Raw genomic sequence first — 18,925 nt, 5'->3', positions numbered from 1 at the left:
TCTAAGTAGAAAGATTTATGATGTTTCTCTACAAGAATGGAGATACTTATTTTGCAGCTGTATGTTGAGTAGTGATCTTCTGAAAAAACAAGTTCCTTGAATAGTATCTTAGTAAGATAGGCTGTCAGTGTAATCTTTTCCATTTGATAGAATTGTTAAAAAGAGATCTGTAAAAAAAAATGGAACAGATGCATCTTTTGAAAAATTAAATGTGCTAAAGAACGTGCTGAAGCGGTGGTAAGCAGGAGTGGAAATGTCAGCTGGGTTCAGTTATAAAATATGTCATTGTGAACCGTAATGTGTGAAATTAATTAGTAACTGGGGTGTTCCTTTTGCAGTGAGAAAATATAAGTGTTTTCCATGTTTATTTAAGTAAACAAACATTTCAATAAACTTGAAGAACTTCTAAATTATAGTTCAATCAGCTATCAATTAACAAACATGTTTGTAAAGGCTATCTGTGCCTTACCTCTGTAGAGCTAAGCACCTTCATAACATATCCTACCAAAAATTAAATTACTTCCCTGAAAAAAGTTCAAACTTGGTATGAAACCCAGTAGAGAGAGTTATCTGAATGTTGGATTGTGCTGGAATAGGCTTAGGAGCAAAGAGAGAAACAAGCCATTCTTCTGCAGAGATCTGCAATGACAAAAGCCAGACAAAAGCATCATCAACAAAGCTGGCTAGAGCTCTCCTGTAAGAATTCCACAGTTTTTGTCTGGAATATTTTCTATCTTTCCAAACCTTTTTGCATTACAGAATGATGTCAGTCGTTAAGCATGTCCACCTCTAAACTCTGCGATTTGCTAAATCTTTAGAAAGGCATCAGATAACAGGATGTCTTAGAACTGCGTGCTTGGTAATGCTTATGCATTTTCCTAAAGGTAACCCACATTGAAATTCATAAATAATTCAAAAATATTTAGAAAAATATGTATTTCAGTGCACAATACACAACAGAGGCAGATGAAAAGTGACTGCTTCCTGCCGTCACACATTTCCACAAGGAGAGCTTGAGCTTCTGTAGTAAACTTAATCATGTTTACAGCAGGATGAATAAGCAATTGAATTTCATTGAGGTATTTGTTTCCATTTTTGATGTGTTTGCTGAGTCTGCATAGCTGGACTCCTTGTGTTTGCTTGTATGGCTGGAGAGCATTCTGAATCCCAACTGAAGAAATATTTGCATAGTGATATTCATACAAGGAAATTATAGCAGAATAACTGTACACATCCAGGCACCTGGCTCGTGAAGAGTGTATTTTGAACACAAACAGTATTCAGGGCCCTCTGAAGCCAGTAAAAACTCTTGTCCCTTTAGGACAGCTCTTCATGCTTTAACTCTCACACCTCCTTGCATACACACATGTATCTATTTCTGCAAATACGTATCTAGTTTTATAGTTAAAAAAAAATTAAAAGATAAAACCATTAAATTCTACAATTTTCAAGGCAATGATTAAATCTGAAAGCAAAGAAAAAAGGGGACTTCAGTTAATTTGTGAATATTATTCAGGTCCTAATTGTTCAAGTAAATTATTACAACCAGGTCTGTAAGAACGGTTCTGCAGTAAACTGCATTACCCAGAGCACTGGGAAATGGCAGAACTGTGGAAGCAGCCAGCTGGGATGGATACTGCAGGATACTGGATGCATGTAGTAGTTTATGTTCAGTCAGATACACTTTGTGCAGTACTGACGGGGCTGTTCGAGCGTCTAGATCAAAGCTGACCCTAAAATAATACGGTGCAAATAAAGTGCCTTAGCAAATAAGTCTTGCTGGACTAAGCTGGCTATGCGTGCGTGGATCCAGCTCCTATGCATGGATTCAGCTCAAGCATTCCTTCATTAGTGCATTGTAGGCAGTAGTTGGTTTAATAGGACGTTAATATACTGCTGATTATGCCTGTTGTTTTATTATTCAAGAATTTTAGAAAAGGACTCTGGAATGAAGATTGCAGTGATAGTAACAGGAATTAAAGAAACAAATCTGTAGTTTTAAACTAAAAACATACTTTAAATGTTTTAAGTGCCATGGTAGAATACTGCTGACTCCTTCCATGAAGCTTATTGTTTCTTTTGTAGAATCACTGTTTGTCATTTGTGTAGCTCTTGAGAAGATGCTGGTGGTCTCTTTAATAGGTTACTGTGTTAATAGCTGACATCTATTAACTTTACCGTCTTAATTGGATACTTTTAGATGTTCAGCCAACTGGTCAGGCACACAGTGTGAGAGGCCAGCTCCCAAAAGCAGCAAGTCTGACAATATCAGTACAAGTAAGTATTTCAAATAACTTCTCTCACTTGTCAAATTTGGCTCAGTTTTGAGAAATTTTTACCTGGGGATATTTTAGAATGTGAGTTTGTGTCATGAAGCGTGCTGGTTGCCTGTATTTAAAAGAAAACCCAAACCATAAATACAGATATCTCAGCATTTTGATTGACATTCAATGTCTCGTGAGGCGGTTTGGATGGGAGCCGTATGTGCTCACTGCTTGAAGGGCTAGCCTGCCCTTTTCTTAAACAAAGCCTATCAAGTGGCTAGTGCTTGGTGATATTGCTGTGCAGAGAACTAGTATGAGACCTTCTGACCATTTAAGTCCTACTGAAAGCATAAAAAATGGAGTTGTAAGTAGTCCATAACTCTTGCATTGGCTGTCTGTAGAGGTTTGAATTTTAGCTGCTGTGAAAACCATCCTGAAAGTAAGAATAGTTTCTCTCATATTTTTTTAAAAAACATCTGTAAGCATAAAAGGATGGTGTTGCTAAACTATTAGCAGTTAAACCAGACAAGGTTTCCTGCAGTGCATGGAGTATGCTGATGGTACCCTGCTGTACGTCTCTTGGTCACATTTAACCCAACTGAAGCAGGCAAATGAATTGCCCACTGTTCGGATCAGCTTGATGCTTAGATGAATTTTTTCTAGTGATCCAGACAAGTGAAATAACATTTACAAGCTGGAAATAGGCAAAAAATCAGCCAGAACCTAGATCAGTATTTCATGTTTTCATAGGACAAGGGGATTGGTTTTAAGCTGAAAGGAAGTAGATTTAGATTAGATATCAGGAAGAACCTCTCCCCGTGAGGGCGGCGAGGCGGTGGGCCAGGCTGCCCAGAGCAGCTGTGGGTGCCCCATCCCTGGCAGTGCTCCAGGCCAGGCTGGATGGGGCTGGGAGCAGCCTGGGCTGGGGGGGGGTCCCTGCCTGGGGCAGGGGGTGGGAACCGGGTGGGCTTTGAGGTCCCTTCCAAACCAGACCCTTCTCTGGTTCTATGATTTAAACAACAGGTGCATCTGAAAACCAGCAACCCAGATGAAGACTAAGTTGTACTAGGCGCTATAAAAAACAAGCAGTAATCCTCCTGAAAGCTCTTGAAGTAAGGGACTGATAGTTTAGTTCTCCTAGGAAGACTAGTCACAGTGAATCTGTAAACTATATTTCTGTGCAGAGCAGAGAAAGCTGTTGGGCTTTCATTCTTTTGGGATTTTTTTCTTTTTTTTCCCCCCATTCATTTCAATTTTAATGTCAAGCCTATGGCAGGGGCTAGGAGCTAGATGACCTTTAGGATTCCTTCCAACCCAGACCATTCTCTGCATCTGTGTTGATGGGATACCTGCTACAATTTGGGAAATGGATATTCATCTTGTGCATGCTTCTAGACCCCAGGCTGCACCAGGGTCACCAGATGGGAATTAATGCCTATTGGGCTGTTTTTCAGGTTTGGTTTAGGTTTTGGGTTTTTTTGTTTGTTTGTTTTTAATATTTACCTGCCAAGGCAAAACAAACCTTTTTTTTTTTTTTTTTTCCTAAGTTGAACTTCATCCGGTTAATTGTCAAATGTTATCTTCAAATAGTGTACTTGTTTACATCCTGAATCTTCATAAACTGAAATGAACTCAGGATGACTCAAGTCTTTATTCAGTTGTACTTCATTTCAGGCCTCTGACAACCTGACTTGGCTTTCAGTAAGACTTCAGGCAGAATTCATGGCATCTTTGTCAGTTCTGTATTTTGACTGTGTTTAATGTAGAGCAGAGATTGCCAACAGCTTATTCTTTTAATAGATCAATAATTGTAACCAATGAAACAACCAGCAATATTTTTGTTTTCCACCAGTTAAGGGCTGTGATAATAAAGTAAATGCATGTCATTCCACATTTGCATTATATTGGAGTCCTGCACTTTATAAGGGCCAGTGTTTTATAACATAAAATTATTTGTTGCATGTATTTCTTTATTGTCAGATACTTACATTAAAGCTGAGAAATTCTTAGAAGGGTACAATTGCTGACCTTCTTTTTACAGGTAGTCTTCATTTCAGTGAACCTATCTGCCAAAATAATGTTAAGCTTGTTTTCTTTTTCCCTGTTCCCTCCTCTCCTTTAACATCACTGTCTGATCTGTGCACTGCTTTTCTGCTACATTAAGCATTATTGTAGTTTCCTTGATTGCCTATATCAACGTAAGAAAATTACTGGTTCTCGAGTACAATGCAGTAAAATACAGGAATGCACCAACCAGCTAGAAATTAATATTGCTTTCCAGTTTTAATTTTCCCACAAATAAAAGTAATACATACACGGAAGTGCTAATAATGGAATTCTTCAATCAGGGCCATGCCTACTGAATATTTTAAATTAATAGTTGCATGACTCAGACTACTGAAGATGATGGTGGCAGTTAAACGCAGTGGCCATGCCACTGCAGTCCAAATTGTTCAGCAATTCCACACACCTACGTACAGTATTGCTGCAAGTGTGGGCAGGGTATCAGTCCAAAGCATAGTTGTATCCAGAAAGACGAGGCTCCTGGCTTGTTGATAAAAGCACTTGTGTATACACCGTTATGTGTAAAGATATTTTATTGTATTGATCAACATTAAAATGTCAGATCAGTGAAGGTCATCACATGAAATTGCATTTGTTGCTGAGGGAATTTCTGTTTTACAGCTGTGAAGTAATTACTAGACGTAGCTGTGAGTATTCAGTGATATTTCCTTTCCCTGTTTTAGGAAGCATTGCAATCATTGTTCCGCTTGTGTTACTGGTGACTTTGATCACTACTCTGGTAATTGGACTGTTTCTTTGCAAAAGGAAACGAAGGTAAGTAATTTTATATTGATGTATGAAGCAAAAAGATGAATCTTTAAATTTTGTGTATCTTTTTGATATAAAAGAATCCACTTTATATATGTTGAGCAGATACTTAAAAAAAAAGCCCCAAACACAACAAACAACCCAAAACATGTTTCTGGATGTGCTGAGTTATGTTTTGGTTCTTGCTGGAGCAATCGTGTCTGTTGCTTATACTCACATTTCACATCCACTAGATAAGAAAATTTAGTTCTTTACTTTTACCCCATTTGCTCAATACTGCCAAGTGTGTCAATAATTCTGTCCAGAGACTTGGTGAACTTAATAAAGAGAATTAATGTGTTTCACTGGAACCATGTAATTAATATTGCTCGTGTCTAGAAGTACTTTCAGATGGAGCCTGTGCAGAATTTCTAGTTTCTAGTTACAGTTCACTTCAATTTACTTACTTTGATTAGTTCATTCTGATTTTATAGAAGTTATAGTGACAGTGGAAACAATGTTCAGCGTACCTACTGTAGAGTCCCAAGCCTTGTCATCGTTGTATTTTAGTACCTTGCATAGGAAGCCAAAGTCCAGCACTGAACAATGAGTCTTTTGTTCTCTGGAGTGGAGGTACCTTAAGGCTGATAATGAACTTGGGGAGTGAGGTGGACATTTTGACTGTGACTGTTTCTTCGAAGTCCATGCTGGGTGGCAGGGGAAGCGTTTCTACTGTGTGCAGGACCTGAGAGAGCTGCAAACTGTCTTCTGTTCAGAGAAACGAGAAACTGATGTTAGTGGTGGTACAGATTTAAGAAGGAAAGATTCCTAATAATAAGAAGGTGGCCAACTAAGGAAGACCTGGGGTGGGGGTCAGACAGTGAACCGTTCGCTTCAGGCCTGTAGCTGGCCTGCTACCTGGCCTTGAGCAGCTGTCGACCTTTCTGCTGGGGCTTTGTTACCCCACCTCTAAAAGCAAGACAAATGTCATCTTTTGTAAAGTTCTTCTGAAATCTGTGATGAATCTGCTCTTTCTGCAAATGTGACCATTTATGAGACTGTTTCAGTCCTCCAGACTAAAAGAATCTTTGAAGTTACTATCATTTAACATCATACATAGCATCTCCCCTGCAAACTCTGGTGCTAACTAGTAAGCATTAATGTTTAAATCCTTTTCGAAAGCCAGTGTGATACATTCCCTGACCATATTGTTAGCAATGCTGGCCCTGCCAGGCTCCATGGATGTCATTACATACTGCTGTACCTAAACCACGAATTTGGTGATGGACAGATCCTGAAAACCAGTTGCGGGTCTGTAAATTTTTTTAAGTTACTGAGAATAACTTGTTAAATAATAAATCTTCAGTAGAAAAATAAAACTAACCTCAATGAAGAACTTTTTTTTTCCCCTTAAAATTATATTTGAAATTGTATTTTGGGGGGGGGGGGGGGGGGTATCTCTTCAAAGATGACTGTCAAGTGCTAAACTTGATGTAGATGTTGAACACTTGTACGCTACAGATAAGTGCTTATTTTAGGAAATATTTTGTCTATGTCATTTCTGAAAAATGCAGATCCTTTAATGCATTGGATTTCAGACACTGACTGCATCATTCTCAACCAAACAAGAGAACTCAACTGTTATCATCCCAACTGTGAGCTCCCTATTATTCCCTTGTAATTCTAGAGAAAGTATTGCATTGGGAAAAATTACCCTCTTGAGCTTATTTCAATTGCTCAGACTAAAACCACCTCCTTAGATAGAAGAAATGAATTCAGCAACTAAAACAATTCAACTCAATCACTTATCTTTACTGATATCTAATTCAAGGTTAAAAATAAGACTCTGTCTTTTATTAAAGTTTGTAAAAATTGAAGTTGAACTTCAACTTTCCAATAACCACTGGCAGGGAATACAAACTGGAACTACGAGAAGTTCATACATTTTTAATGCGTCATAATGAAACCATTTGCTTGTCCTCAGATTGCAACTGACTTTGGGCAACTGATTTCAAATGGAAGTGAAATGAATGAGCAAGGGAACATGACTCATATTCGCTCCATTACTGCAGGGAATCTGCAATGAATTTGCAAGGCTTTCCTTCGGAAGTGAGGGAAATCTGGAAATAAAAGGAGGAAGTCAAGGTTATAGACAACGAGTTAGCACTTTGTATGAATTCATACCACTCCAGCTAAACTGAGAAAAACAATAAAAAGCTACTTCCAGCTTATGTAAGATCTACACATACACTCAAATTGCTACTTTGTTTGAAAAATTGAAAGATTTTCTGATTGTCTCTGCAGGAAACACTTTTTCATCCTGTTGGTCTTAATGATTAAAGAGAAATAAAACAAATTTTTTACTGTTTTAGGATGAAGCATCCAAAAAATTACCTGAAAAGTCTCTAGCTGCTTCTTTTTTTTTTTTTTTTTTGTCTGTGCTTATGCATTGTAGGACAAAAACTATCAGAAGACAACCCATTATAAATGGAGGAATCAACGTAGAAATTGGCAATCCATCATACAACATGTATGAGGTGGGCCATGATCACAGTGAAGGTGGTCTTTTAGCCTCAGATTTTACTGTAAATGCAGAAAAGGTAATTTTTATCTTCTTCTACTTATTTTATGTCTTACAAATGTTTTGGCTTTAAATGTAATTAATAGAAACATAAACCAATGACATTTAGCTTTCGTTAATGAATATAAAGTCAAGTTAGATTGAATTAGAATGTCATGTATATATTAACAACTGTCTTGCAGTCTGATGCTTGCTGATTGACATTTTTTCCTAGTGCCTGCATTTTACCAAAATATAACTGCAACCAAACTATGAAATGAGGGGGTGTTTGTTACAGATACATCTGCCCCATATTGCCAAGTTGCAACCTATCTTTTTTAGTCTAGTCTCAAATCCTGAATGGAAATATATTATGGTACAGCCTACCCTCTGAAGCGTGAAAGTGTATACACATACCTATGAGACTAACTTATTTCATATACGAAAACTTCCAAAGGCATAAAGTCCTGGCTGGATAGATTAAATGTTTACACAAAGCTAGTAAGTATTATCATTTTCTTGTAAAAGATGCTGTCACTTCTGCAGCACCACTCTTCGGTGATTGAACTCCCCGAGCGATGTGACATGGGATGAACGGGGTAATGCTGCGATATCTTTCCTAGAGCTCCGTAATCAGACATACACCAAAGGGCAGCCATCATTCTGTGGCATTTCTGACAAAGCAATAACCGGATTACTGATAGCTCTAGGAATGTCATCGCTGAATCACATAGACAGTGTGCTGAATGCAAGAGGTAAGCTGAAAATGGAGTTACTCGCTGGAGGAAGAGTAACTGAGCCAGTGCTTATGGTGGAGGCTGGCTCTAATCCCGAATGAAAAAAGATTTTAAAATGCTGGATTTTATTCTCTTGTCGAATGCAAGAATTTTTCATGATGAAGAATACCTGTAAGTAGACTTTTTTTTTAATTGTAATCACTCTAAAATAATGTTTTTAATCAGTGCACTGTTTATTTAACAGTGTTGATAAGTACATATGCAAAATGCTCTATTAGCACAGAAACTAAAATTTTCTGTTTATACAGGCCAGATACATAGGGGGAGGGCCCACTGCATTCAAGCTTCCCCACACAGCTCCATCAATCTACCTAAACTCTGACTTGAAAGGACCACTATCAACAGGGGTGAGAAATGATAATTCAAATCCATTTCATTCCACCACAGCCCCTTTCTAAAGAAATGTTGTCTTTTTTTTTTTAATAGAGGCATTTTCTGTTTGTTTTTTAATTTTGGTTTTCTTCTTGTAATGGAAAGAAGGTTGACAGTAAATAATACATTTTCTACTTGAGATAAAGGGTCCCTCTCTGCATACAAAATTTCATCTGTACCCATCATTGTAATGTGATCTAAAAACACAAATGTGTCTTTGCAAGGAATAAAAAAGCAGTAAGCAATGTGATCATAAGATAACATAACATAAGTTTAGCACAGCATTCACAGCCATGTATCTTGATATATTTGCAATTTATAGGTAAATACAGGCATTTATCAAAGTTTATCAAACTGAAAGAAGTTCCAAAATAAAAGAAAACAAGTCCTTTTATTTTAGAGGAATGTAATACATACTAAAATAAACAATTTCCTTTAATATTTGAAATACATTTCTTAATTTTTCAGCTTTCAATTTTTGTTATAAATTAGCCACTTTTAAAACATTGGATTTTGACTACAATTTAGCATGATATTTACAACCATTGAAATTTAAAATATTAGAAAGGGACATCAATATGATACTCGTTTTCATGTGCCTCAGTATATATATTCATCTTTTGTGCCATTTGCATTCTTGCATGATTGTAATATGTTGTATTTGGAAGTTTAACAATTTGTACAGGGTATGATATTTCTGATGGAGCACAAAACCATGGATGATGAAAGCTAGAATATATGCCCATCTCTAACATTAACTCTTTCTGTTATTCAAGTCACTCCAGTTACTTTCTATACCTCACTGTACTGCATTATGGTATCAGTATCCACTCCAAAGAGGTATCATGACACAGAGCTGTATACTTCTAATATATATATAAAAGTTCTGTATACTTTTAATAATCTATAAGGTACTATATAAATGCCAAGTGTCTCAGTTCTGTTGTGGGTATCATCTGTAATAATGATTGCCAATGAAATAAAAAGGCCTGTCAATTGAAATAAAACTAAATCTCTGTTTTCCTAAATTACTGATTATAACCATCACGACAAATGTTAAGATCTCTAATGCAGTGGGGACAGACAGGTATAACTGAGTTTGCTCTCATAAATTACTACAGCAGTTGATTATATATTTATGTTCCATCACTATGGAGGAGTATCTTCTTTATGTATCATGATTCTTTTTTAAAATAAATGTGGCTCACCTTTTTCTGCCTCCATTCCAGGAAGACTGAGACACCAGGCAATCACTTTGTCATCTGTAATAGGTGGATCAGGCAGCTCCTGACTAGCTGCACGAGTGGCAGCCGTGTCTGAATAAGGAGTGTCTGAATCCTGGGCTCAGAAATGGTCTTGGTCAACAGGGAAAGGAGGAACTAAGGTTCTAGGCATCTTTCCTTCCTTGTTACCCACGGTGTACTCAGGATATTTGCAAGTCAAGAAAACCTACCCACTGCTGTTTGGGTAATTTAACTTTTTGCCACTTCATATGTACACCAACCAAATTTATTTACCTACTCTATAGTTTAGTGGTGTTCCAGTCAGTATTTGGGTAAGCAAAGCTGGGCTGTTTCATTAGTTGTAAGGAAGAGGAAGATTTTCACCACAAAGTACCCTGTGCAGTTATTGTAGGTAAAAAGCTGAACATCTAGTGGCGCAGCAAAGGTCTTTTAAGAGGCAAAAAAGGCACCAAGTATGAAGGAATTAGTGGAGATGTTTACACGGTAAACCTTGGATAGTGCTTTCCCCTTAGCACAATTGATAGGAGAGTAAGTTTTCATCCATGTTATGTATCCTTCTGTGCTGTCAGACTCGGGAGATTTCTTATATACTGCAGTGCTTTGCAAAATTAAAAATGGACTTGTCCTATACTGAACCACCACTCATTTCAATAGATTTTTTTGTTACAGTCCAAACTACCAAAACTGTTGAGAAAATACTTCTCAATCTGTATCTACTATGATATATGAACAGTTATGCTGGTTTATTATTAAAGTTTAATTTACATTACGAAAGTATTGAATTTTTGGTCAAATCATGTTGTATATTTGGGCCACAGAATTCGAAAACTTGGTCAGCTATTGATGGGATGCTGATGTCTTAGAACAGGTAATACATCTGGAAACTGTTGGTTGCAGTTTTCTACTGTTAAACTTGTCACATGGTCTCACAGTGCACCTTCTCTATAAACTCCTTCATATCTCTTCTGAAATCTTCCAGTGTAATAAGGTGGACAAGTCAACCTCAGAGACATTTTTCAAGGCTTTTGTTTTAATTTGTGTCATTGTTTTTATTGTTTTACTATCATCAGATGCTGCATGTCATGTCATTGGTTATTTTAATAGCATGTCTCATCATGAATTTAATTGTTAACTAAATAATTAACTCATTATCAGGTTTGCAGAAGTCCAGGTATCTATTAAATATGTCCAATTATATTTTATGTGTACTTGTTCTTGCTTTAACAAAACCATTTCCATTTCCATAAACATTTATTTTGGTTTAATCCGACCGATCTAATGTATGATTAATTTCTCCACAGCCAACAAATTACGCCAATCCAGTATACGCAAAGTTATACATGGATGGACAAAACTGTCGAAACTCCTTAGCAAGTGTTGATGAAAGAAGAGAACTCCTTCCAAAGAAAATAGATATTGGGATAAGGGAGACTGTGGCATAATCTGCTGTTACCTTTTATACTCTGTATAAATGTATAAAATATAAGGATTACTTTTCTATGTACCAACAGTATTATAATTGTTTTGTCATCAGCATTACCTCTGTTTTTTGTTTGATTGATTGTTTTCTGGGTTTTTCTTTTGCTGATGACTTTTGACTGACCATTTGTAAGGTATTTTTATGAAAAAGAAACTGCACTACGGTACAATTTACAACAATGCTGCTGAAATAACACACCTTTAAATTTGTTAAAATTGCAAACAACATATTAGTTTGTAGTGTGAAAATGAGCAATCTATTTTCTATGAACTTTTTTGGTTCTACTTAATCGATGAAGATGGTATCTGCACTTTTTCATTATGTAGTCTGGAAGCTGTAGTACAGTGTGTAATTTTGTTTATTTTAAATGGTGAAAGAATGATTGAATGGTCTACTCTCTTCTTTGTGCCCATTAGAATTTCTCTTCAGATCCTGATAAAGCTAGATAACTTCTCACAAACAAACAAACTTGCTTTTAAATTAGCTTTAGGTTGCCAAGAAGTAAATGGGACTATAGAAATGAAACATCTAATGGTCTGCATGAACACAATGATTATGTTTCAGAAATTCAGTGACTGTACATGATATACTAAACATATATACCATGTAAACAAGCTTTGTATTTATTAAAACCTTATAGAACATAGTAACGATATATCTTGGAAGCTGAAACCTTACTTGCTGTGGGACAAAGCATATGAACTCCAACAGTCCTGTAGGACAGTAGCCACCCTAGAGCACAAGAGGGCATTGCCTACACATGCATTATATGTTTATTCATTTAATCACATGCATTACTTATGGATTAGTAAGTCCCCAACACATACCAAGCAGTAGGAAAAAAACCCAAACCCCAAACCTTAAGCACACACGGATGATCACAGCATTCAATTTTGACAATCACAAAGAAGTCGTACCTCTTTAGAGATACTAAAGAATACAAAACACAGCAGTTTCTTTAAATGAAGATAAACTATGATATTGCGGAGGTAAAACGTAACTAGGTTGCCTAGTAGTGAAACCTTACCTAAGCCCAAGTTTCAATAGTCTGGATTAAATACAAAAACACAGTTATCGAAAGTGAAAAGCATCAGTATCAGTTTCCAGCACTTGCTCTGACCTGGTCTGCTTTCTGTTGTTGCTAAGAGGGAAAATCTAACTTACCTTTTTTTAATTTTGATGGAAATAAAGAATAAATTTCTTTCAGGTTTGAACTGAATCGAAATATTTTATACATAACTTTAAAGGCACAAAAGACTTATTCACACATATACTGTGGAGGACTCTTCCTTCCTCTGCTAGACATGACTGACTTTTAGCTATCATAATATATTAACCTAACAGATTAAATATGTTTGTGGTTGCTCTTTATTCCCTTTGTACAAGCATTACAAAAATAACTGCTGTTTTATAAAAGATTTTTGTTGTACTATTGTGCATGCATACTACCTATTTCTAAACTTTGCCATATCGGGGCCTTTATAAAACTCTTGATTTATGTAATACTAGTGCAATTTTGCTTGAACAATGTTACGCATATCATAGACTTTTTCAGGTTCTTGTTTAAGTACATTTTTTTAAATTGAACAGTATTTTTCATTTTGGTTATAATAGTCATTTTGCCTATGTTTCTACAATGAAGTGTTAAATACTTTATAAAAGAATTGTTGACTGATTTATTTAAATGAAAAACTACGTACTTAATTCAGTGTGTTGACTAATTTTTAAATTTAACTGATAAAATGAAAACTAAAGGAGAGCAAATTGAAGGGAAAGAATGTTTCTTTGTACAAGTGGCTAAATTCCATTTCTTAATGACAATTTTTGCTTTTTATACAACTTCTATTTGAATGTTTTCACAGCTGTGCACATGTTTGGGTAACTTAGGTGTATAGCTGTTTATTGTGTCAATAGAACTTTAAAACTATTTCATTTTCTTTAAAAATACTGTATTAAATAGTTTCATACCATACAGCTATGATTCCACAGGTTCTGCTTTTATTCCACTGACATCATCAGAGATGGATTTGGCCCTCAATTTTTGCATAATTACAGTTGTTATGAGGCATGAGTAGTTGGTCTTTTTGAGAGACGTTACTGTTTATTTTCTGGCAGAGAATGCTGTATCTTTAATAATTAGGTAGAACTAAATTCTAACTAGTGGGTGTACAAGTAACATGAGTTTGAAATCATTAACTCTTACACAGACCTAATGAAATTTATTTCTTGTGATGCCTGATGTTTCTTTTCAGTGAGACATTTTTATTTACTTTACACTTGCTTAAGTGTAAATTGCTTCTTTAAAAAAATTATATGTATTTATTTTCATATTTTTTCCTATGAAATATTATTTTTATATTTTCTATGAAAAGTATATTTTCATAGAAGTACATAGAAAAGTTGATGTCAGTGGAGCTATTTCGGTATTGGATAGAATTTTGTCTTGAGTTTATTGGCAGAATTTTGATGGAGATATTGAGCTCCACCACCACCGTGCCTTCAGGATCTTTAAATTACACATAGGTGTAATAATCTCCAATAGATTTTTTTGTTTGTTTGTTTGTTTTTTGCTTTACCAAGGTTTTCCATAGGAACTGTTCCTCACAGTCCTTTAACAGCCCCAGAATCCCCGGGCTCTGTAGCTGTGCCAAACACATAAGGAGCTGGAGAGTGAAAGATCGAGAACCTCATCAATAACCTATATGTGCATCCTCATAAGTTCAGTAAAATAATTTGGGGCAGGAAATAATATAAACTTTTACAAGGAACAGCAAAAATTTTTATTTTTTTTCATTTCCACAGCCTTCTTGCTGTTATTAATGCCACAGATTCATGTATGTTTTAAGCTGACATAAGCTTAGAAGAAAAAAATTTGGATAAATGTGCTTGTATCACTGATGAAAACATCTGTCTCTTCAGGTTGTAGTTGCAAGGATTTTTGTGGTTGCTTTCGTGAAAATACTAATGACATTTCATGTGAAATGCTATTTCACTGAATTCATCAGGGTAAAATTTTTCTTCCACAGTACTAATAATTTTTCTTGGCAATGTGAAACAGTTTTTGGATTCCATAAATATCAGGTATTAAAATTATTCAGGGAAATGAAACTGATGATAAATCTAACCCTGAAATACACTGTTCGTTTACTTTTTACTGTTAGGCTAAGCAACGGTTCCAGGTTCCTGGGTGACCATGATACAGCTCTATGTCTCTTGTTGCTTTCATTACCCACATTTTCATTCAACAGAAAAAACCCATACATGTGAACTTGAAGGGTGGCGTGGTGTGCTCCTTCACAAATTACGTTTTTAAATTCTTTGGTGAATGGAGAAGGGTGATGAAGGGCTACACAAAACATATATATATATATATACACACACATATATATGTGAAATGTGTTTGTGCCAAACTTCATCTAATTGTGTCTAATGGATCTTTTTCTTTCCACAGAGGTTTTGCTAGTATATTTATAAGTAACAACAGCGCAGTGGAGTCTCTGCCTTGTGGTAGATCTCTTGTCCAATGCGACAGTTTGCAAAAACAGTAGATCATGACAACAAAAGCTCAAAGCAACAAATTGAAATAGATGATGCTCTTGAGCCTTTGATAAGTCATCCCATACAACTAAGATTGTCAACATGAATACAGTCCTGTTCATAAACACACTAGGAAGCACATTTGAGAATATTTTTTTTCTGTGTTTGTTTTAATTGGTCTAACATTTCCAAGAAAACCATGGGATTTGATGTTTGCAAAAGGGAAAGCTATATAGTGGAATACCTTTAAAACTTCTACCTAAGTTTATTATCTGTCAGTGAGATTGTGGAGAAGGTCCTAATGTGACAGCAATTATTTTATTTTTATCAAGCTCTTAGTGACCAGAATCAGTGTGATCACATATGTAATAAAATTTTGTGCAAACACATTTCAGAAAATTTGTTGCACGTAGAAGTGCATAATGTATCAGAATGAAACCGTGTTTCTTCTCTTGTATCCCACTTTTTGGAGGATGATGAGAAGATAAAGGAAAGAAATGTCAGTGATAATAAAAGGTCCTCAAGGTATTCAGTCTTAAAAATAAAGACATTTTTCATGTGAAACAAGCAGACCAACAGTGAATCTTGTCTGTCTAGCCCTGAGCATCTCTGCAAATATATTGAGGCATTTGGAATTTTTCAAGTCTTAGATGGGCAGAAGTATGGCTGATGGTGGGAATGATAATTTATCATCCTACTTCTCTAATTTATTGAGCTTACCATCTCCACATGAGTGAAATACAGATCTGATGAAAATAAAGGTTTCTAATTTAGTGCCTGTATTGTAAGATGACAAAAAGAAGGAAAGAAGCATAAAGCATCTTTTTGCTTCTCTATGCCAGCTGCACATCACTTAGCACATGTTGTGACTCCCATGACCTCTGACAGTGGTCTTCAAAGTAGTGCTTGAATAGAGGGAACTGTCTGCTGGCCTCAAGACGGTGCTGAATGAGTTTTTCCTGGAAAGAAGATAATGATACTACTGCCTCCACTACTGCTACTAAACCTAATAGTGATCCTTTTTTGTCCAAAAAAAAAAAAAAAAACCAAAAAAAAAAAAACCCACAAGATATGTGCATGTACAAAATATGTATAGTATCAGAACTGATATGTAACTACTCCAGTAAAACCTCATTTTCACAGGTGAGTAGAAAGGAAGGCCTGAAACTGCCATGGAAACTCAACGGATATATTAATTTAGGATTACCATTAAGCTCTTTTAAAGTGAGTGTTCAATCTGGGGGGAGATTATATAAGTTGGTCAGTGATTTTTTTTTTTTTTTTCTGAATCTTAAACAAACAATTTTGAATGTTACAAGAGCTGGCATCTCAAAAGTTCCAGCAAAAATGTGCAGCAAAACAGATTCTCACTTGGGTTTAATGTCGGTAACGCACAAACAGCAATTTTGTGTCACATAAGTAGGTGTTTGATGATTCATTAGTGATAAATAGAGTAAGATAAGCACATGTAGATTCACAACAGCACTTGCTGAAGAGATGATGTGCTCAACAGATCGGTGTTCAGCCACATGAATAGCTGAAGAGGTGGGGAGGGGGTTGCACCTGAGCATTGGGGGAAGGGGTTTCCACCTGCATCGACATGGCAGGGTGTGCTGATGCATGAATCTGGTGACCTCATGTGTGAGCTGCTCCCTGGGCTGTGTAACAGCCCAGAACCTCAGTTGGACCCTGAGCATCAACCATTTTGCTCTGTCCAAAGAACAGGAGGTGATGTTAAGGTACACCGTTTCAATTCCATCGATGACTGTAAAGTCTGGGCATTACCCACGTGGCTAATAGGGTATCCCAGCCTAAGGGTGGTGGCATCCTCGTGTATTGGGCAGGAATGAACCTTTGAAGGGCACACCATTGCTGGGTGGGAGAGCAGCCACATCTGATGGGAAAGTGGTAGCAGGAAGCATGTCAGGTGCCAGCCCTCATGTCCTACTGGTGGACATTGCCATGCACTGCCTTTTGCGGTGTTTAGAAAGCGTAACCAAGTGTCTGTACCTCTGGCTGAGAGGCTCTGGGTGCGCTGTCAGCCCAGAGATGCTTCCCCTGTGTAACTGACTGTGTCTGGGCTTGTGTGTCAGGCCCCAGTGAAACGTGTCTCCTCCCATGACAGAGCAGCCACTTGGAGCTCCGTTGGCGCTTGTAACACGTCTTACTCCAACCAGGAGGCTGCTCTTCCCATTTGTTTAGGTCAGAGGCCAGCACCTTCCCCTGAGAAACTGATGCCGGTATGGATAAACTTTCGGGGGGTCCTCTGGGGTGCGTTGGCAATGTGTGACCCACAGCCCATCCTGCTGTGTTTCGCTGCCAAGAAATGGGGTACGGAGAAAATTGTGACTTTATTTGGGAGTAAAAGAGAAGGAGGTTTACACCCCTTTCCCTTTCACGAAATCTTAAAAAAATACAGTGAAAGCTTAGACATGGCCTTATGGATACTGTGCCGCAGTGCTGGCGTAGAGACGTGCTTCCAGCGTGCAGGTACCTATAGGCAAAAGCCCTTAAAGAGGAGCTATGCCAGGTGGGGGAGGGTGGGGGGATGGGGGTGTGTGTGTGTGTCTGTCTGTAATTCCTGGTGATTCGCATCAGTTCTGGATTTCAGACAGTAGTTCCCAATATTAGTAAGGGTGAAGCACAGCAAGTGGACCTTTGCTGGAGTTATACACTGCCACTGTGAACTTAAAATAGAAAGAAAAAAACCCAAGACTTTTATCTGTTGATTCTGAAGCTCAGATCTTGTTAAGAGCTTTGGTATTAGTCGCACAGCTGGCATCCTTGTCCGGAGCTTGCTGCCGTATCGTTGGCAGACCTCATCTCCTGTGAGAGCTAGCTCCCATAGCCTACGGGAATTTGATGAATGCCTTATTCTGGATGCCTTGAAAAAGGTTGGAAGGAGGAGCTTGGTGTCATGACAGTCTGGGAGTTGCCCAATAGAAATTCTGCACACTTGGTAAAATATGATGTGAAAACAAGTATTTTGTAAATCAGGAACTTCAAACTTACAGGAGTGCAAGTACTGCAGCGAGAGTCATGTTCTTATTATGAGCTGATAGAGGTCCATAACTGATTTTCTTTTTGAAAGGAAAAGGAAGCAACGCTCAAGAAACGTTCCCACATACTGGGAGGGGGTCTGCCACACCTTATAACAATATGTCAGAAGAGATGCCCTTGAGGAAGAATAGGCTGGTGAGAGTGAGGTGGGAAGGGGTGTCTGCCTTGTGTATCAGGTAAAGGTTGCCCTTCTCAAAGCACGTCTGTAGATCCTAACATCTCTTTTCTCCCACCCCGCCCAAAAATATAACGTGAGCACTTACAGGTGCTCATAAATGCTCTACTTTAAAAGTCTGATCATATTTGTGGCTTTTCATAGTAGGTGTGTAGCATCTAGGTAGTTTTAAGACAGCCAGTGCATCCTCCACTGATCAGAGCCCATTTATTGACACAACGTAAGGTATGAAAGTATGCAGTGCTGCACTGCTGTCCTTAGTGCAGGAGTCACAATCTTCAAATTATAGTTCGTTGATAGTCATTTGAACTTCTTGTATGTGGTGGGACGATACCAGAACGCTTTGTCCAGCACAATCAGAGTGGCTGTGCAGTAAAAGCCACATTGCATGTGAGTGCCCAGGGCTGGTGTGCAGCCTGTGCTTCCCCAGGCTGAAGATCCCATGGTCTTTTGGTGGCCTTTCAACTCACTGTGGTGAGCCACCGTGGTTCAAAACCACGCATCAACCCTGTAAGGTTCTGTAGTTCAATAGGCAGTCTGAAAATACAGTAACCTTCTCCAGGTTTTGCCTCTGTGTGTGTGATTGGGTTCGTACATCGTACTGCCCTGATGTGTCTTATCTGAC

General features: G+C 37.5%; 1 protein-coding gene across 1 annotated transcript in view; it reads left to right on the top strand.

Annotated features, from left to right (window-relative positions):
• LRP1B (LDL receptor related protein 1B) overlaps window positions 1–18,674 on the top strand; it is a gene marked incomplete at its 5' end in the record, with an annotated part of 587,496 nt that extends 568,822 nt beyond the window's left edge. The window contains 5 exon segments of the mRNA XM_080399306.1: window positions 2,201–2,277; window positions 5,012–5,102; window positions 7,531–7,675; window positions 8,681–8,779; window positions 11,350–18,674. Of these exon segments, the coding sequence (XP_080255432.1) occupies window positions 2,201–2,277; window positions 5,012–5,102; window positions 7,531–7,675; window positions 8,681–8,779; window positions 11,350–11,490 (553 nt within the window). The 3' untranslated portion in view covers window positions 11,491–18,674.
• Window positions 18,675–18,925: the final 251 nt, after the last annotated feature.

The sequence above is a fragment of the Falco punctatus genome (genome assembly GCF_963210335.1).
Source record: "Falco punctatus genome assembly, chromosome: 8".
NCBI classification, from domain to species: domain Eukaryota; kingdom Metazoa; phylum Chordata; class Aves; order Falconiformes; family Falconidae; genus Falco; species Falco punctatus.
Note: the sequence above shows the minus strand (reverse complement) of the source record. Positions and strands in the feature narration are given on the sequence as shown.